The following is a 15,021-nucleotide window of genomic DNA, read 5'->3' as shown; positions in this document are numbered from 1 at the left end:
ACGGTCAGGTAGCCCTGGGTACAAGGGTTGGTCATTTAATGGATCCGAAGACGTTTCTGAATCGTCCGGTGGCCTGAATGTATTGCATGAGCGGTTTAGTCGCGCCCGGGTTGGACAGCAAGGTACGCATGGAACTCGCCCTCCGTTCGATGCTCCGTTGCAGGGTGATGCGCTGGATTCGGTACATTGGGCATTCGAGTAGGTAATGGCGTACGGTCTCCGGATGGCGACGGCATGTGGGGCATCTGCTTGTGTCAGCCTTCTTCATGCGGCAGAGGTGGCGATGCAGAGGGGCGTGCTCGGTGCGTAGTTGGATCAGGAGGGTGGCCTGGCGTCGAGGTATCGCTGCCACCATTTGGCCGAACTGTTTGGAGGGCACGTCGGGGTCGGTGCGACGTAGCCGTTCAGCGCGGGGAGAGGCCTTCTATTCTGCAGCTGCCTCTGCTACTAGCTTCTCCTTCGCCGTCTGTGGCACCTTTGTCACCGATTTTGGGAGGGGCTTGTGGAGGCATGCCGGGAGACGTCTCATGGGGCTGCCATCCCCCTTCGCTGCTCGCTTCGTATGCTCATCCGCGAGCTCATTTCCTGATATTCCATAGTGACCTAGAACCCAGCGTGTTGTGAGTGAGATACTCAGGTGGCGGCGGTGCAGTGCCTCTACTCTTCGATGAAAGGCATCAAGCAGGTAATGTCCTGGTCGAGGTGCACGTCCCCGTGCTGCGTAAAGGGCATCCGCGTTGTCAGCGCCGCATGATGCTGTCCGCGCAGACAGTGCTTCAATGATGGAGCAGTTCCACCCCCAAGATCATACCTACAATCTCCGCCTCGTACACGGTGTGACTAGTACTTGGGGCTAAGTAGAAGCGGAGTATAGCTACCGGGGCCCAGCTGCCTGCCTTGAACAGTACAGCTGATGCTCCTACCCCTCCATCAACGTCAGACCCATCTGTGTAAACGCACAGTCCCGCCGCACTTGCCGAGTTCGGCCTTTTCGTCTTGCATACTGCAGCATAGTCCCTTCTCTCGGACGCGACTCTTCTCTACACTTGTCCAATGGCACCCGCATCTGTGCTTCTGGTCAATCATATTCTCTTTGTGGAGGACTAGCAAACGGGGTTGATCAATCTTACAACAGGATCGTATTCGTGAACTGAACTCGATCCCCAAAGGGCTCTGCAGCAATTCGATGTTGCGCAACTCCACCACAGCTGCTTGACGGTAGATGTAGTTCAGGTGCTCAATAGATTGAAGACGGATAGGGAAGAGAGGATACGCTGCGCGTCAGAAGGAGCTGGCCAGCGTACTAGGCGTCATGATGCGTGCTCGCGGGGATAGACAAACAAGGGAAGCGTGAAGATGGCAGTAAGCTGCGTACTGTTCCAGCGGTTGAAATGTCTATTTACGTCTTCCCGTTCGACTGACGAGACGCCAGACAACCCACATTACTCGGAGTAGCACTGCTCACTTCTGTCAACCCGTACTCAAAGTACTGCTTGTCCTTCCCTCGCACTCTAGCTCCACATACTTTGGCTTGTTCGTATCCACGACAAATCGTTATAACCTCAGGTCCCACGCTTATCCTAAATGCAACGTCCTTGGGCTATCTGGTAATGCTAGACTTGATCTGTTTTCTGGGGTTGACGACTTATATAGGACCAGGCAGCTGCCCATCCGCCTGCGGGAGGTGGAGGTATTGTATACTACCAAAAGTATTTTATGCTAAGCACTATCCTGTCCTACCCTTCCCGGAGATTGGATGGGCAAGAGGTTGCGTTGGAACATTCAATTTCTTCGATATTTCAGGATGTTCACCGAGATTCAACGGGGACCCTTGGACAACACGTACATCATAACTAAACGCCATGGAGATGGACGTCGCTGTAGGAAATGGCCACAGGTGCCACTGGAGGAGGCATCTTGTTAGTACGTGACATAAGGGGTGACTGGCCTAGCTCAGAAGAGATTCGACCCCTTGTTCCCGAGCGTCCTGTGCTAAGGAGTGTCAGGATAGCACTCCAAGATTTGCATGTACAGTGGTACAGCACTGGAAGCGGTAGTATTGCAGCGTAGAACGCTGTCACTGGTTTTCGGGCACAGAAACATGAACAATATGAGTCGCTAGTTGGGGAGTCTCCTTTTTGTTCGGAGGCTCAACAATAGCATCACAATCAACACTGTCAATCTGTATTGGAGCGAGAACGGTTGCTCCGTTAGCTGTTGATCCTAGCTCTGTGATAGCACCATACTTGCCGCGGAGAAGTGCGCCTGCCTTGAGTCGAATGTCTGGGGGCGTCTAGGGGCATTCATTGATATTCGCAAGGTGACAGAGCAGCCGGTTTTCACGGTGTATGATGAGTGTCCTGGTTGCTTCGGGGAAGTGGCGACAGTAATATTTCCAGCGGTTTGATTTGTCCTCGCATTTACTGACTTTGATAAAGTGAGCAGCAAGAAATGTTGGGAGACTCATGATGGACTGTAGTAGATAGAGCAATCCAGTGCTGAACTACAAACGATATGTTCATTAAGCCACAACTCGGGCTCAGCAGTGGCCACTTTGGCCGTCGTCGATGCTCTCCACCTAATTCATCTGCCACCCCCTGCCACTGACCAGTGCGCTGCCAGCTGGCACTTGCCGTACCAGCAGGTGGCAGGGCAGCCTGGCAGCGATCTGCCAATAACGCTGTTGGGGACGCAGAGAGCTAGCGCCGCAAAAGTTGTAAGACGGCCAAGAAAGGAAATGGAGGCCAAGCACGCATCGCGGTTTCAAAATTTTCTTCCTTACTACCATTAACCACACTTCGTCTGAGATCTGAACCCCTAGTCTCTTCCTCTGTAAACACTATCCTCACGCCCGACTCTTCCATTAATAGTCCTTTTTACGCCTTGTCTCACCATGTTCCTTGCTACCAACACACGCAGGTTGTCCGTATGTGGCATTCATTTAGGCTCGATTCGTGGTATTTATTCGTAAATCAAATTGAATACGCCCCATCCCGGATCTTGGCGGCGAACAGGCCCCGACATATCCTCCTAGAGCTCAGAATCAAAATCATTGGTGTCCGCGCGACTTAACTCAGACTAGCTCAAATGAATGCAACTTTGTTCGTGCCAAAGGGATGATCCTGAAGTCAGAACAACGGAGGGCCCCAAACTGGGTTAAGAGCGGCCACAATCTCGTGATCTGACGCATTGCCAGTGTCGTGTAAACTAACCACTCGCCATAATAAGGTATCAGAGCTTGAGTCTGACTGTCAAGCTGTGTGTAGAGTCTACTCCACCTCAGCATGACAAGTATTCCCCGAGATTATACTCTGATTGAAACCAGCTTGTATCGTATTGTGAACTTACTTGACAGCCCGGAATTTGTACTCAGGTTGCATTGAGTGCATTACTACGGGACAAGCTTGACTTGTCAATTTGTGGTCCACGCTCTTGGTCAGGTTTTGCCGATGCCAATGCAGTGTACTTGATCTTATACCAATATTCGAGCTGTATGTACGTATCCCATGCTCCTGATGAGTGGACTGAGCGACCTCGTCATCATATCCTCCCCACACCCTGTGTCCACTCACACATCTGTCCTATAGGCTCGGTACTTAACATTGTGGCGCATGGTGCATCTGTTGACCGCGCATGTTGCTACCTTTAGCAGCGGAATCAGGTCGCTTTGTCAGTATACTCCAACTATAGCTGTAGTCTATCTTGAATGATGCAGCAGCGGGAAGGTGGGGTTAAGTCGACGTATATCTCCCTTCCATTACTCACGCCCAGGCATGCGTTTGATGTGATACTGCGTAGCGCTTTCCCCAACCAGGCTGTCTTCTCGCCCATGTCCACAAATCCGGTGATTAGCCTGAGTCCAATCCATAACTCGACAAGCACCCTGCCGTGGTGCCCTCATTCTAGTCAAAGCCGATTCTCGCGCGATGTTCATGTTGAGAGTGCAACCAGTGGCCTGTTTAGGTAAGCTTGTACATCGTCCGCCTCGGGATGGTTCTCCGTGCTGCGTATGCTGTTGAGATGGTAGCATATGCAGTCCGGAGTTAACTTGACACGTCTATCTCTGGGTGTACTCTCACAACGAAAACACTTCTCTATGAAGCTTGATTAACGTCTTTCTGATCAGGTGCGCAATACCAGATAGATGACACGATATAAAGCGCGAGGGACTAAGGGTGGAGGTAGCGGTCATCGGTCTGGCCAACATTTGCTCCACCTTCTAATTTTCTTTTATAAATACTAGCCACGACCTCAGCGACGCTATCGGCCATTTCGTTACTCGTCATCAGGGATGCTCCCCATAACGGCACTTGTCCTTATCTCATCGCTGTCTGCGTTACACCTTGTCAGCGCTGGTTCTAGCAATGTTTTATCGATTTGCTCGCAGATTGCAGGCAATATATCCTCCGCATCCAACGTCTACTACCCTTGTAAGTGTTGATTCTGACATTCTCTTGAAGCACCAGTAACAGAAAGAATGCCAAACAGTAGATCCAAATTATGGGTCAGACATATATCATTATGCTACTTCTAGCATGCAAACTTCCGCTTGCTCTGTGGAGCCAGGGAATCCGCAAGATGTTGGCGTGATCGTGCGTACATTGGCTTAGTCTTAATCAACGATCATTAACGATACTTTGTAGCTCCATATACTCGGAGCTTCTGGAACACCGTTTGCTGTAAGATCCGCAAAGATGATGATACGAAAATTATACTGACGTTCGCTGTACAGGTGAAAGGGGGCGGGCACATCATGAATCCTGGATACTCTTCCACCACGGGGGTACAGATTGCGATGACACGATTCAACAATGTAGATTATGATGCTTCGACTGAGACAGTCGCTATTGGGGCAGGCATGGTTTGGGACGACGTTTACGCTGCTCTAGAGGTATTTGGCGCCAATGTCGTTGGAGGTCGCGTTTCTGGCATTGGCGTTGCGGGTTTCACCCTCGGTGGAGGTGGGATTACTGTCTTTCACGTATTCAGAAAACGCTAAGATAGGCTCAGGTTATTCATGGCTGACCAATCAGTATGGTTTGACCATCGACAATGTCCAAGCATATCAGCTGGTCTTGCCTAATGGGACGGTGGTGAATGTTACAGAGAATTCCAATCCCGATCTCTTCTTTGGTCTGAAAGTGAGTCATGGATGAATTCGTAAATTGTGCTGAAGCTGAAGCCGAGACTACGTAGGGAGGCTACAATAACTTTGTGAGTGTAATGCCAAGTTATGAACCAAAAATACAGCACCTACTATATTGAAAGGGAATCGTGACAAGTTTCACACTCAAAACGTTCTCGCAGGGGCAAGTATGGGTAGGCCAATGTCACGCTCTTAGTCTTTAAACGGTTCTCAAAGTTGCGTAATTAGGGCGGGCAGATCACGATTGCGAGTCAGTACGTAGACCAAGTCAACACCGCTACCGCCAACTTCGCCATGAATGTTACTGATCCAAAGGCGGCGCTCATCACCACAATTGACTTCACAGACGGACAGGTTTGCAACCCTACACATCTTATTGTTTCAAAGAGGATTTACATCGTCATTGCCAGATTGTAGCGTCTGTAATGATGTTCTACGATGCGCCTACACCTCCATCAGGCATCTTCGACGACTTCTTGGCCATCTCCTACATTCAAAAGAATGTCTCCACTCGGAGTTACTTATCCCTTGTACAAGTTGAGGCAACTGAGATGAGCGCCAATAAACGGTAATCCAATTCAACGCAAGTGTAAGAAATCGGTCATGAACTGATTCATTTCAACAGTGGATTCTACAACACGGTACCCTTAATGGACATTACCCCTTCTGTTATGCAGGCAGTGTTAAATCAAGCTGAGGTAAGTGACTTGAATAAAATTGACTATTTAGGTGCTAAAAATAAACTATAGTATTGGGGTGCCGAAATGCTCCTCACCGGTGAGGCGATCATTAGCTATGACGTTGAACCCTTCCTACCGACCATCCTCGCCCATGGAGCTTCGTCGGCATATCCACCCGACCGGTCACAACGTTACTTGCCATTGAACATCTACTTCAGTTGGACTGGGTCATCCAATGATGAGGCGTTCTACAATGCAATCCTGGAGACCGCCGCGAATCTGACGAACTCAGCGATGATCGAAGGTCAAGCAGAGATCGCCACGGCGCCTCGTTACCCAAATTATGCAATTTATGGCACCGATATGGTAGACATATACGGGGATTCAATAGATGCGCTGGTAACGCTGAAGGAAACATACGATCCTCAGAACGTAATGGGCCTGGCTGGTGGATGGAAAGTCTGATCCCCGTGCCCTGTGACCTTTTCACTGGGGGTTGCATGACAACGGACTGTTATAATTAGAATCTGAGCATAACGAGATGACTCTCAAGCTCAGTTAGATACCGTGCTTCCCTCTGCGTAGATCGTAATCATTGGTGTACTCAATCATCATATTCAGGAATTGAACTGGGCCCTGAGAGCTAGAAATCTCGAGAGCCCCATCTATCGAAGCATGCGCTCTGGTTCGGTCGCTCTACTATGGTACATGAGGATTGGATCGCAGACCGCATTGGGTGATATATTCATTCAAAAGCTACTGACAGGCATGATATAAAGCTGCAGCAAACAAAAAGATTATCAGCATGCGGGAATATGAGCAGAGTACATACGTCCTTCAACCTTCGTTCTTGGAGGCTTCGGATGTCCGTATCTGACACTTCGGAGAAGTAAAGAGTGCGCGGGGAGAAATACGAACATATTGAGTACTCGATCCAAAATTCAAGACAAACCCGGTAGAGGAGCACATTAGCAGAGACTGGTAGGGACGACAACAAGGGTGATAGCGACGCGTCGGCCAGGCAGCCAAGAAAGAAAATGGCGGGGCGTTGTCCACTCCACGCCCTTCTAGATCTCTCATACAGGTTCTTCTAGCACCTGTGATATCTGCGCAGCCTCTTTGCTCATTTGTGTCCTCTGCTACGCTGTTCTTTGGGCGATGGCTTTGTACTATGTGACTCTGGTCCCACATCCTGTCGTGCGCGTGCATGTACGCGCTTTCAGCGCGTTGAATAAGTCGATTGTGAGACAATCCGATGCATACTCGTATCTCAGCCTGTAGAGTTGGACGTTTGGACGTCACTATTGGGACCGTGTGACGCCGGTCGAGACTATCATATATACCGAGAGATGGTTATCAAAAAGTGCCGTGGTTCTCTCGCACAGCATCTGCGGATGTCGTCCCCATCTACGATACCACCTCTTCCTGGTATGCAAAACAAAAAACCGCTTGGACCAAACAGGGAAGCAGTGGAGATGACCAGTGCGGATAGAGACAGTGAGTCTGTGTCATATCCACAACGTGCATTATCATTGGAGTTCGCAGGAGCAGATAGCAAAGCCTCATACTTCGAGTCTAACCCGAAGATTGTTCTACCGGATTCTGATGCGCACCTCGAAGACTCAATCCAGCTTCCGATTGAGTTATGGGAGAGAGTAATTGATCTTGTGGCGGAAGACCAGAAGGACAACTGGGAGGACAACCATTGTCAAGCTGGTGCATACGCAGCCCGGCTGCGAGAACTGGGGACGGTGTGTCGTGGCTGGTATGCCCGATGCCGCTTTCGCGCCCTGGAGAAGCTGGATGTGAGCGACATGGACAAAAAGCAGGTGTATCGCCTCATCAATACTCTGAAAGAGCATTCCGGGAAATGCCGTATCATCCAGACAATCTCATTCGATTTGTTCAAGAAGCCGATTGGAAACTTTGGATCGTTTGCTGTGTGTATGGCACAGAGACTGCCTCAAGTCAAGCTGCTCAGACTCCTGGAGTGCGAATGGATCGTTGAGCAGCTGCACACGCAAGTATTCCTTCATGTGACTCTCGCATTTGGATCTATCACTGCGCTCGAGCTATTCTCGATGACCTTCCCTTCTGCGGCTGTGTTCGGGCGGCTTATCCGTGCACTCCCCCACCTCTCCTCCCTCGTATGTAGGGGAATACGTTTTGAAAAGCGTCGCGATGTTGTGGGTCCTTTCCGAGTCCTGCATCCCTTGAGACTCGACACCGTCGATCTGTCTTACAGTGCTGATGTTATCGACTTCCTCGCGTCGATCGGTGCACACATCCGCCATCTCTCCAGCCACGATAGACACCTGAAGAAGTGGTCGGCGCTGTTCCCTGCCAATTCTAAGTCGCTCTTGTCTCTGGACATCTCGCTAGCGCGCTATGATGCTTTCTCTGATGATGGTACGTGACGAATGCTGTTTGTTGATCATACAGTACCACGTTAGTTGACGTCCTTCGACTCTTCCTTCAGACTTTCCAATTGATCTCACATCAGTTGTCAATTTACGTGCTCTATCATTTGATATCCACCTCGAAGACCTACCTAGAGCAGCGAATATCTTGTCTCGTGTGTCTTTTTCCAAACCAGTCGAAGTCATGATTACATCATGGATAGAATTTTCCGAGACGACCCACGTTGAGGACGTGCTTAATAAAATTGACAATGATTGCTACGTACTAATTGACCGGACCCTCTCCGGCCGCCAACATTCCTTTGTTCAGAAAGTCATCTTTCTCTTACGATGTTATGTGACATCTTCTAGTGCAGTGATGGCTGTCATATCACAGGATTCCTGGCGGATGCACCTCTCGTCGAGGCTTCCAGAGCTGCATACTAGTGGACAGCTTCTGTGAGTGGATTCGCACATCGTCGATTAGTTCGGCATTCGCATTGTGCACCACTAAACTCACTTCATGTCCTAGGTCTCCTGTGTCTACCGTTGTCAGGACGTTACAAATGTAGACGTCAATGGCTGAATTATGCTTATATCCTGCGAGCTATATATCCTGGTACTTGTCGCTTCCCCACGACAGCCGACGTCTTTTTTGCTACTACCTACCCCAATATCCTAACTCGAGCGTGATACAAGTTCCGCAATCTTCAATCTCCGCCTGGATCTATCGCATGTTCAAAAAGTAAAGACTCTCATTACGTGTACTTATATTCGTTGTGAACAAAGCAATTCATACCTGGCAGACTTTACATCGCCTGTGAGGGTACAGTTCACTGTCTTGTCGATTATTTTGCGATTCGCCGCCTTCGGTTTGGTGTCTCCAAGTAATTGTAACCTTTTTACCTCATGAAGCCGATCAGCGAACATCTTGTCGTGCTCATGACGTAGACGTATATCAAGTTGAGGGTTGTAGTACTCGCGATAGGCATCGTCTAGGAACTATTAACCTCATTTATTTAGTCATTCATATACTCAGTCGGGCTAGTTTATTCCCTCATCATCTACTTATCTATTCGCTCGTTTTCCTTTGCCGACTTCGGCATCGATGGTCTACCTCGCTCGATCGCCTGATCGACCTTGATGGAAATGTTCGCTATGATGTATTATGCGATATTCCTCGCAACGCATCAATAATCTTCTCGATGACTTGTTGTATGTCAGCGCAGATCGTTTCTAGCGCTGCACACGAACAGATCGACCGGATATTGATGAATGTATGCTTAACGTGTTTTGGGCACCATCGCGCAGTGATACTTACAGGGTATCTGCGCTTCGATTATGCGGTTCTAGCTCAATGTGAACGGCTAGCGCGCAAAACAAGAATCTCGGAACGATGACGAGAGAACCCTACCATCAGTAGGCATCGCATGATTCGTGGGCGAGGCCACCTATCTTGCAAGTACGCCCTGTCTCTCCACAATCACGAAGCAGTCACCTATCTTGCAAGTACGCCCTGTTTCTCCATAGTCAAATGATGGGGTACTCTCTACCTCTGTGACTCAGAGCACTGGCGCAAAGATAGACGCTAGCATCCTAAAACCCAGACACTGGGGAAGTCGGGCGCTAACCTGCATCGCCCAAGGCGACATCTAGCCCCTCGAGGCGCTGTAGAAGTAGAAGTCTACGTGTGTGAAACTCCACCAGACCATCAGATACGTGCTCACGCGCATGCTGTAGACGGCCGAGGATGGGTCTGCTATTCGAGCCCTCTTTTGCATTGCTCTTGCTGTGACGCAACCATGGTTCTACGTTCTACCATGTGCGTGCCTGCATGCTATTGTAGTGCGTCGAATAAAGTATTGTCGGGGTCGTTTGACCCGAGAGATCTTCTTGTTGGCCAAAGAGTGGGCATCAGAGGCATCGTGCATTTCTCTCGCCCACCGCGTCTGTGGCTGTCGTTCTCCCTGCGACCCAAACTCTTCCCCGTATACAACACGACAAGGTCTGATGCTCTGACATTAGGTTAACTCCAATAATCATAGCACACTACTCCGGGTTCTCTGTTCCTGTTATTAAAGCCATGGACAAATGTAGATGCTTCGGTTTGGGGCCTATGCATCCGTTTCTTAATCACTGCTCGCTGCAGCATAGCTACTATACGGGCCTGTCTCATTGACCGCATTCAATTTGCTCGCAGGTGCTATCTCACTTTTTTCGCGTTGGTAGCCTGTAAAATCCCTCTTGCGCGTGTCAGCATGTTGGGGAATATTCGCTGACGTTCGTCTTACCGTAGTTCATGAAAGTAGTGGCTGTCGTCGTCACTCGTTCGCCACGCTGACTGATACGAAAGATCTACGGAATAACAGACGTGAAGTTGAGCAAAGGTTATCGTCACTCACTGAAGTCGTCCACTAGCATGCAGTGTCGGAAGTTTTGACGAGATACATGCGTGCCAAGCGCACTCAGAGACCACGTTCACCACATTACTACGGGATTCAACGCGACATCGGAGGTGAAATTCCATTCGCTGGAACGCACGATGCTGACGCCCCGAGAGAGCGCGATCGATCCGCATATATGCGTCGTTGTCGATTCCATCGAACATGCCTTGTACATACTTCTCCTCACAACGAAAGGACGTCGAGACGACCTCGATGTACGCTAGCTTCGATAGAGTGACATGTGACAGGGCACTCGCCAGCCAGCGGAGGTCCCGAAGATTTGCTGTGACCGACAGAGCACGCAGGTTCGTAGCGGAAGTGAGATCTAAAAAATCTAGAACAAGATAACATCAACAGACATTATGTAGTTATACCTCCGGACGCCTGAGGAACGTACCATTAGAACCATTGAGAGAAGATCCTGGCTGAATCGTCAGGGAAGAAAGAGACGCGCCGACTGTAGTCAGCACTCTCGGACAAGCTATTCGATCATAGTCACGGAAGGTGAGATGCTTGATACAAGCCGAAATTGTGGCCGTGACGAGGAAGTCGACAACGTCACAGCTATCGAAAAGATGGACAGTCTCGAGTCTGAGGGTGCTCGGCACTTGGACTGTGCCTGGGACAACGTCGCGTTTCTCGACCTTTACAGCGTAAAAGCTCAGGGCGGAGAGGCGAGGGAGAGCGCGCACAAGCCTCCCCAGCGCAACGGGAGACGGGAATGTCACGACGTAGAGGTCGAGCGTGGTGACCGACTCGAATGCGGCATTGATGTGCATGAAGACCTGCGAATGTAGCTGCCCAGGAACCCATTTACACTGCTGAAGTCTGAGTGTCTCGACCCGGGGAAGCGCCCGTGCCATGCGCACAACGAAGGACCCAAAAGTGTCAATCTTCCCGGATGAAAAGTCCACCGTTCTGACAACACTGAGCCTGCGCCGCCCATGGTCTTCATTCAATGTTCCTATGAGGCGATACACAAGTGTTTTGTTCATTTTGTGAAGACGGATGACTTGGTTAGCGCGAAAACGACACCGCGCATGCCACGCCCTGCATACTAGTCCTAGCTCTTGTAGCCTGACTGCGCTGTAGCCCTCGTCTGCCAAAACGTCGATGATCTTCTCCCATAATTCAACTGGGAGCTGGGTAGTATGTCTGAGGTGGGGAGTCAGATATTGTGACATCACAGCCAAGATGATAGAGACGCACTCGTGCACATTCTCAGCGAGTACTATCTGCGTAACATTCAGAGACTATGTCGTCGAGCATATGCATATGACGGGCGCAGATGTGAGCATACTGACTATCTCCATTTGCGGCAATCCTTTCTGCCTCTGGTGTGTTGTAGACTGGTCCGGGCAGAAATGACAAAAATGAGAGGTGATGTTGTCCGTAGAGGGGCATGCACGGCAGAGGCTTGGTGGCATGTGGTGCGGCTAGACCTCGGATTTACGTGCCCGCCGTTCCCTTTCTCGGAAAGTGGCGCCGCAGCCTGAACGGGTTAGTCTGAATTGGCGTGTGCGGTCTAGTGAGTTTACTCTAGGTCTCCGCCTATGCCCACTCTGTGAACTGTAAGAGAATATATTGCAGGCGAGACCGCATTCCATACATGGAGAGAGTGGACCCATGCAAAGGTACTATTCACTGTATAGGGCTTTGCGAAGCGTTGCTGAGCTCTGAATAAGTTAAGGTGAAGTCGCTTGCGTGACTACTGGTGCAAATTTGTTTGAGAAAAAAAGCATCTAAATGCTACTACTTACCGCCAGATTAGTAAAAATTTTACTTCTCGTTGCTGTGAATCGATGCAGATCTATATCTCAAGTTGAACAACAGAAGGAGCCTCAGACACGAGTCCGATCAACTTCAACCCGAAGCGCCTGATCGATACACGAGAGTTTGAACAAGCATGAGTATCATCTCATGAGACACTTTCATAACGTATGAGCGAAGACATTAAAGCACTCCATCTCGGAAATTATCACGCGTCTATGATAAAGAACTCTATGATGCATCTACCAGGAGAGAGCCGAGGTAGAGCCAAGGGGTAACATATAAGGAAAGGGGATCACTGATGATCTATCCATGACAAAATATCATCGCAAGAGTATATAGGCTTGGAAAAAGTAGTCAGACAGCTGTCATGAGGCAACGGAATATGGCGAGTTCTTCCGGAGGCGTGCACCCATTCTGTAGATGAAGAACCTGTTCACAGCAGAGCCATCTCAGTTCAGTACGAGTACGCACACAACGGGCGAGCACAACTCACGGAAGAGGCATCATCAGCGTCAACAAGCCCGCCAAGAGCGCCGTCGCACCGACCGTACCCAGACGGTTATACATCTGGTTGGCGAATAACGGAAAGATTGCAGCGAACGTCAACCGCCATGCGGTGTTGCTAGCTAATGCGGACGCAGCGACTGGGCGGTATGCGATGACGAGGTAGGTGAACGTCGACGTGAACATGTAGTACGAGCCAAAACCGAACAGCACAGATGCGATAATGGGCACGATCCATGGGACGCTCCGATATGTCGTGAACGCCAGCCAGAACAGCCCGATAGGAGCAATTACACCGCCGACCTGGCCCCTGATGAGTTGCACCTCTGGCGGTGGCTTCCCATCATATTTGGCTGCTTGTTTCTGGATAAACCTAGGAGGTTGCGTCAGTGGAGAGCTCGGCGAAGGGAGGAACAGACGAACCTGTTCCAGAACGGCTGTGTCAATGTAGCAGCTGTCAAGCCAATCGCTATGCCCAAAAACGATAGGCCTGTGTCCTGCATGTTGAATCCATGTAAGCCTTGAAAAATGATCGGGTATGCTTCAAAGGTAAGGTATAATATCCCGAGGATTAGAGCACTCCTAAGTATGACCACAAGATCGGAATGAGATCGACGCCAGTCAACTATATATATAGTTTGTACTAACCATGTATCTAGTAGCAGAACCATGTGGTCAAACAGCAAAAGCTCTGAGACACGATGTAAGTTCAGCGTTCACCCTCAGTAAAGTTAGGCGTACTGAATGGTGTAGAGCAGCTTGACAATATTTTTTCAGACAATGACCATGTCTGACGATCGAGGGGAGCCCAGTATTCGCTATTACCTGTCTCTTTCCGTAATCTATGGAAGTAATATAAGTCATAGTATATCAAGCAGTGAGAAAACTGAATTAACCGTGCTGCCTTCCGCTTGAGCAAGGCTGGTTCGTATGTTTCTGGGATGACCTAGGTACAAGGAGGCTTAAGTGGAGATCATTCTCGCATAAATAGACAGACCAACCGTAAACAGCAGGATAATTATCGAGAATTGCATAATTAGCAAAAGACGATAGGTCCAGCGCCAGTCTATGTGCTAGTGGATAACTGAGTTCATGCGCACACTGTCTCGGAGTGGTCTCTATACCTGACAGATAATACTCGAGTTACGTCAGCATTAGTGAAGGGAAAGGTAAAATCTCAAAGACAAAACTCACGCCGATATCATGGGTCCCATTGCGGGTCCGAGGAAAGGCCCTAGAGCATACATTGCCATAGGGCTATAGGATAATCGGTCAGACTAAGGCAGAAATATAGGTGAAGGAGCTGACCTTGCAACCTCAGCACCAGCAAATAGGTCCCCAACGCTGCCTCCTGCGACACTCAAGAACGCAGAACTGCAAAAGCCAGAGATGAACCGAAAGACAAGGAAGGTAGCTGAATTTTTTTGACATGAAATAAGAAAGAGCATTCAGTAGACGAAATTAAATCGACGTACCCATATCAGGAGGAAATGCAGTCGGCCAAGTAAAGGCAAAGAATAGAACATATGACACCTGGTAAATGATGTTCCGACCATAGACTTCGGATAAGGGCCCAACGAGGAGAGGGCCAAGGCCTACCTTGTGTCAGAATGCGGGCTACTGACTGTTGGACAAAACGTACCCATGCCCAAGACATATAGACTGATGCTCAAAATTGACACCTCGTGGCTTGTATGCAAGTCCTCCACGAGTCCATCTTCCGTAAACGATGCCTGAATAGTCAATTGCATCAGTATGAAGGGTAGTTTTTGTCGGAATCATAAGACTCACAGCAGAAGACGCAAACGTTGAACAGAACCCAGCAAAGGTAACTAGAAAAGCGAGGAACCATCTCCAGACCACCGACCACTGAGTTGGATCCTCGGATGGGTCCAACGTTACGCGAAACGTATCGTCGCATACATCTGTCTCTTCGCCCTTGGTTTTCGAAGTGAGAGATGATGATTCAACATCGCCCTGAGACCGAGGCTCTGAGAATTTCTCGGCTTCCTCGAGGGCCTTGGGGAACGAAGAAGACATAGAGGAAAAGTTGCGGATTCATGCCTCCGAAGTAG

At 49.5% G+C, this 15,021-nt stretch overlaps 4 protein-coding genes across 4 annotated transcripts; 2 read left to right on the top strand and 2 right to left on the bottom strand.

Annotated features, from left to right (window-relative positions):
• Positions 1-4,291: 4,291 nt before the first annotated feature.
• Positions 4,292-6,291, top strand: FIBRA_02920 (uncharacterized protein; the record flags this gene model as incomplete). Its single annotated transcript, XM_012324767.1, has 11 exons — positions 4,292-4,430; positions 4,489-4,592; positions 4,644-4,679; positions 4,733-4,981; positions 5,034-5,141; positions 5,197-5,214; positions 5,269-5,319; positions 5,375-5,500; positions 5,557-5,714; positions 5,772-5,844; positions 5,896-6,291. The coding sequence occupies 11 exons, from the start codon at positions 4,292-4,294 to the stop codon at positions 6,289-6,291; spliced, it is 1,458 nt and encodes a 485-aa protein (XP_012180157.1).
• An 884-nt stretch (positions 6,292-7,175) lies between these two features.
• Positions 7,176-8,243, top strand: FIBRA_02919 (uncharacterized protein; the record flags this gene model as incomplete). The annotated part of the gene is made up of 1 exon (XM_012324766.1): positions 7,176-8,243. The coding sequence occupies one exon, from the start codon at positions 7,176-7,178 to the stop codon at positions 8,241-8,243; it is 1,068 nt and encodes a 355-aa protein (XP_012180156.1).
• Positions 8,244-10,623: 2,380 nt separating this feature from the next.
• FIBRA_02918 (uncharacterized protein) lies at positions 10,624-11,853 on the bottom strand (the record flags this gene model as incomplete). The annotated part of the gene is made up of 2 exons (XM_012324765.1): positions 10,624-11,003; positions 11,067-11,853. The coding sequence occupies 2 exons, from the start codon at positions 11,851-11,853 to the stop codon at positions 10,624-10,626; spliced, it is 1,167 nt and encodes a 388-aa protein (XP_012180155.1).
• Positions 11,854-12,807: 954 nt separating this feature from the next.
• On the bottom strand, positions 12,808-14,986 carry FIBRA_02917 (uncharacterized protein; the record flags this gene model as incomplete). The annotated part of the gene is made up of 13 exons (XM_012324764.1): positions 12,808-12,871; positions 12,936-13,319; positions 13,370-13,528; positions 13,595-13,637; positions 13,688-13,788; positions 13,843-13,892; positions 13,948-14,019; positions 14,071-14,083; positions 14,141-14,203; positions 14,255-14,360; positions 14,422-14,541; positions 14,589-14,679; positions 14,738-14,986. The coding sequence occupies 13 exons, from the start codon at positions 14,984-14,986 to the stop codon at positions 12,808-12,810; spliced, it is 1,515 nt and encodes a 504-aa protein (XP_012180154.1).
• Between the last annotated feature and the right edge of the window lie 35 nt (positions 14,987-15,021).

The sequence above is a fragment of the Fibroporia radiculosa genome (genome assembly GCF_000313525.1).
Source record: "Fibroporia radiculosa TFFH 294 genomic supercontigs, scaffold1465, whole genome shotgun sequence".
In the NCBI taxonomy this organism is placed as follows: domain Eukaryota; kingdom Fungi; phylum Basidiomycota; class Agaricomycetes; order Polyporales; family Fibroporiaceae; genus Fibroporia; species Fibroporia radiculosa.
Note: the sequence above shows the minus strand (reverse complement) of the source record. Positions and strands in the feature narration are given on the sequence as shown.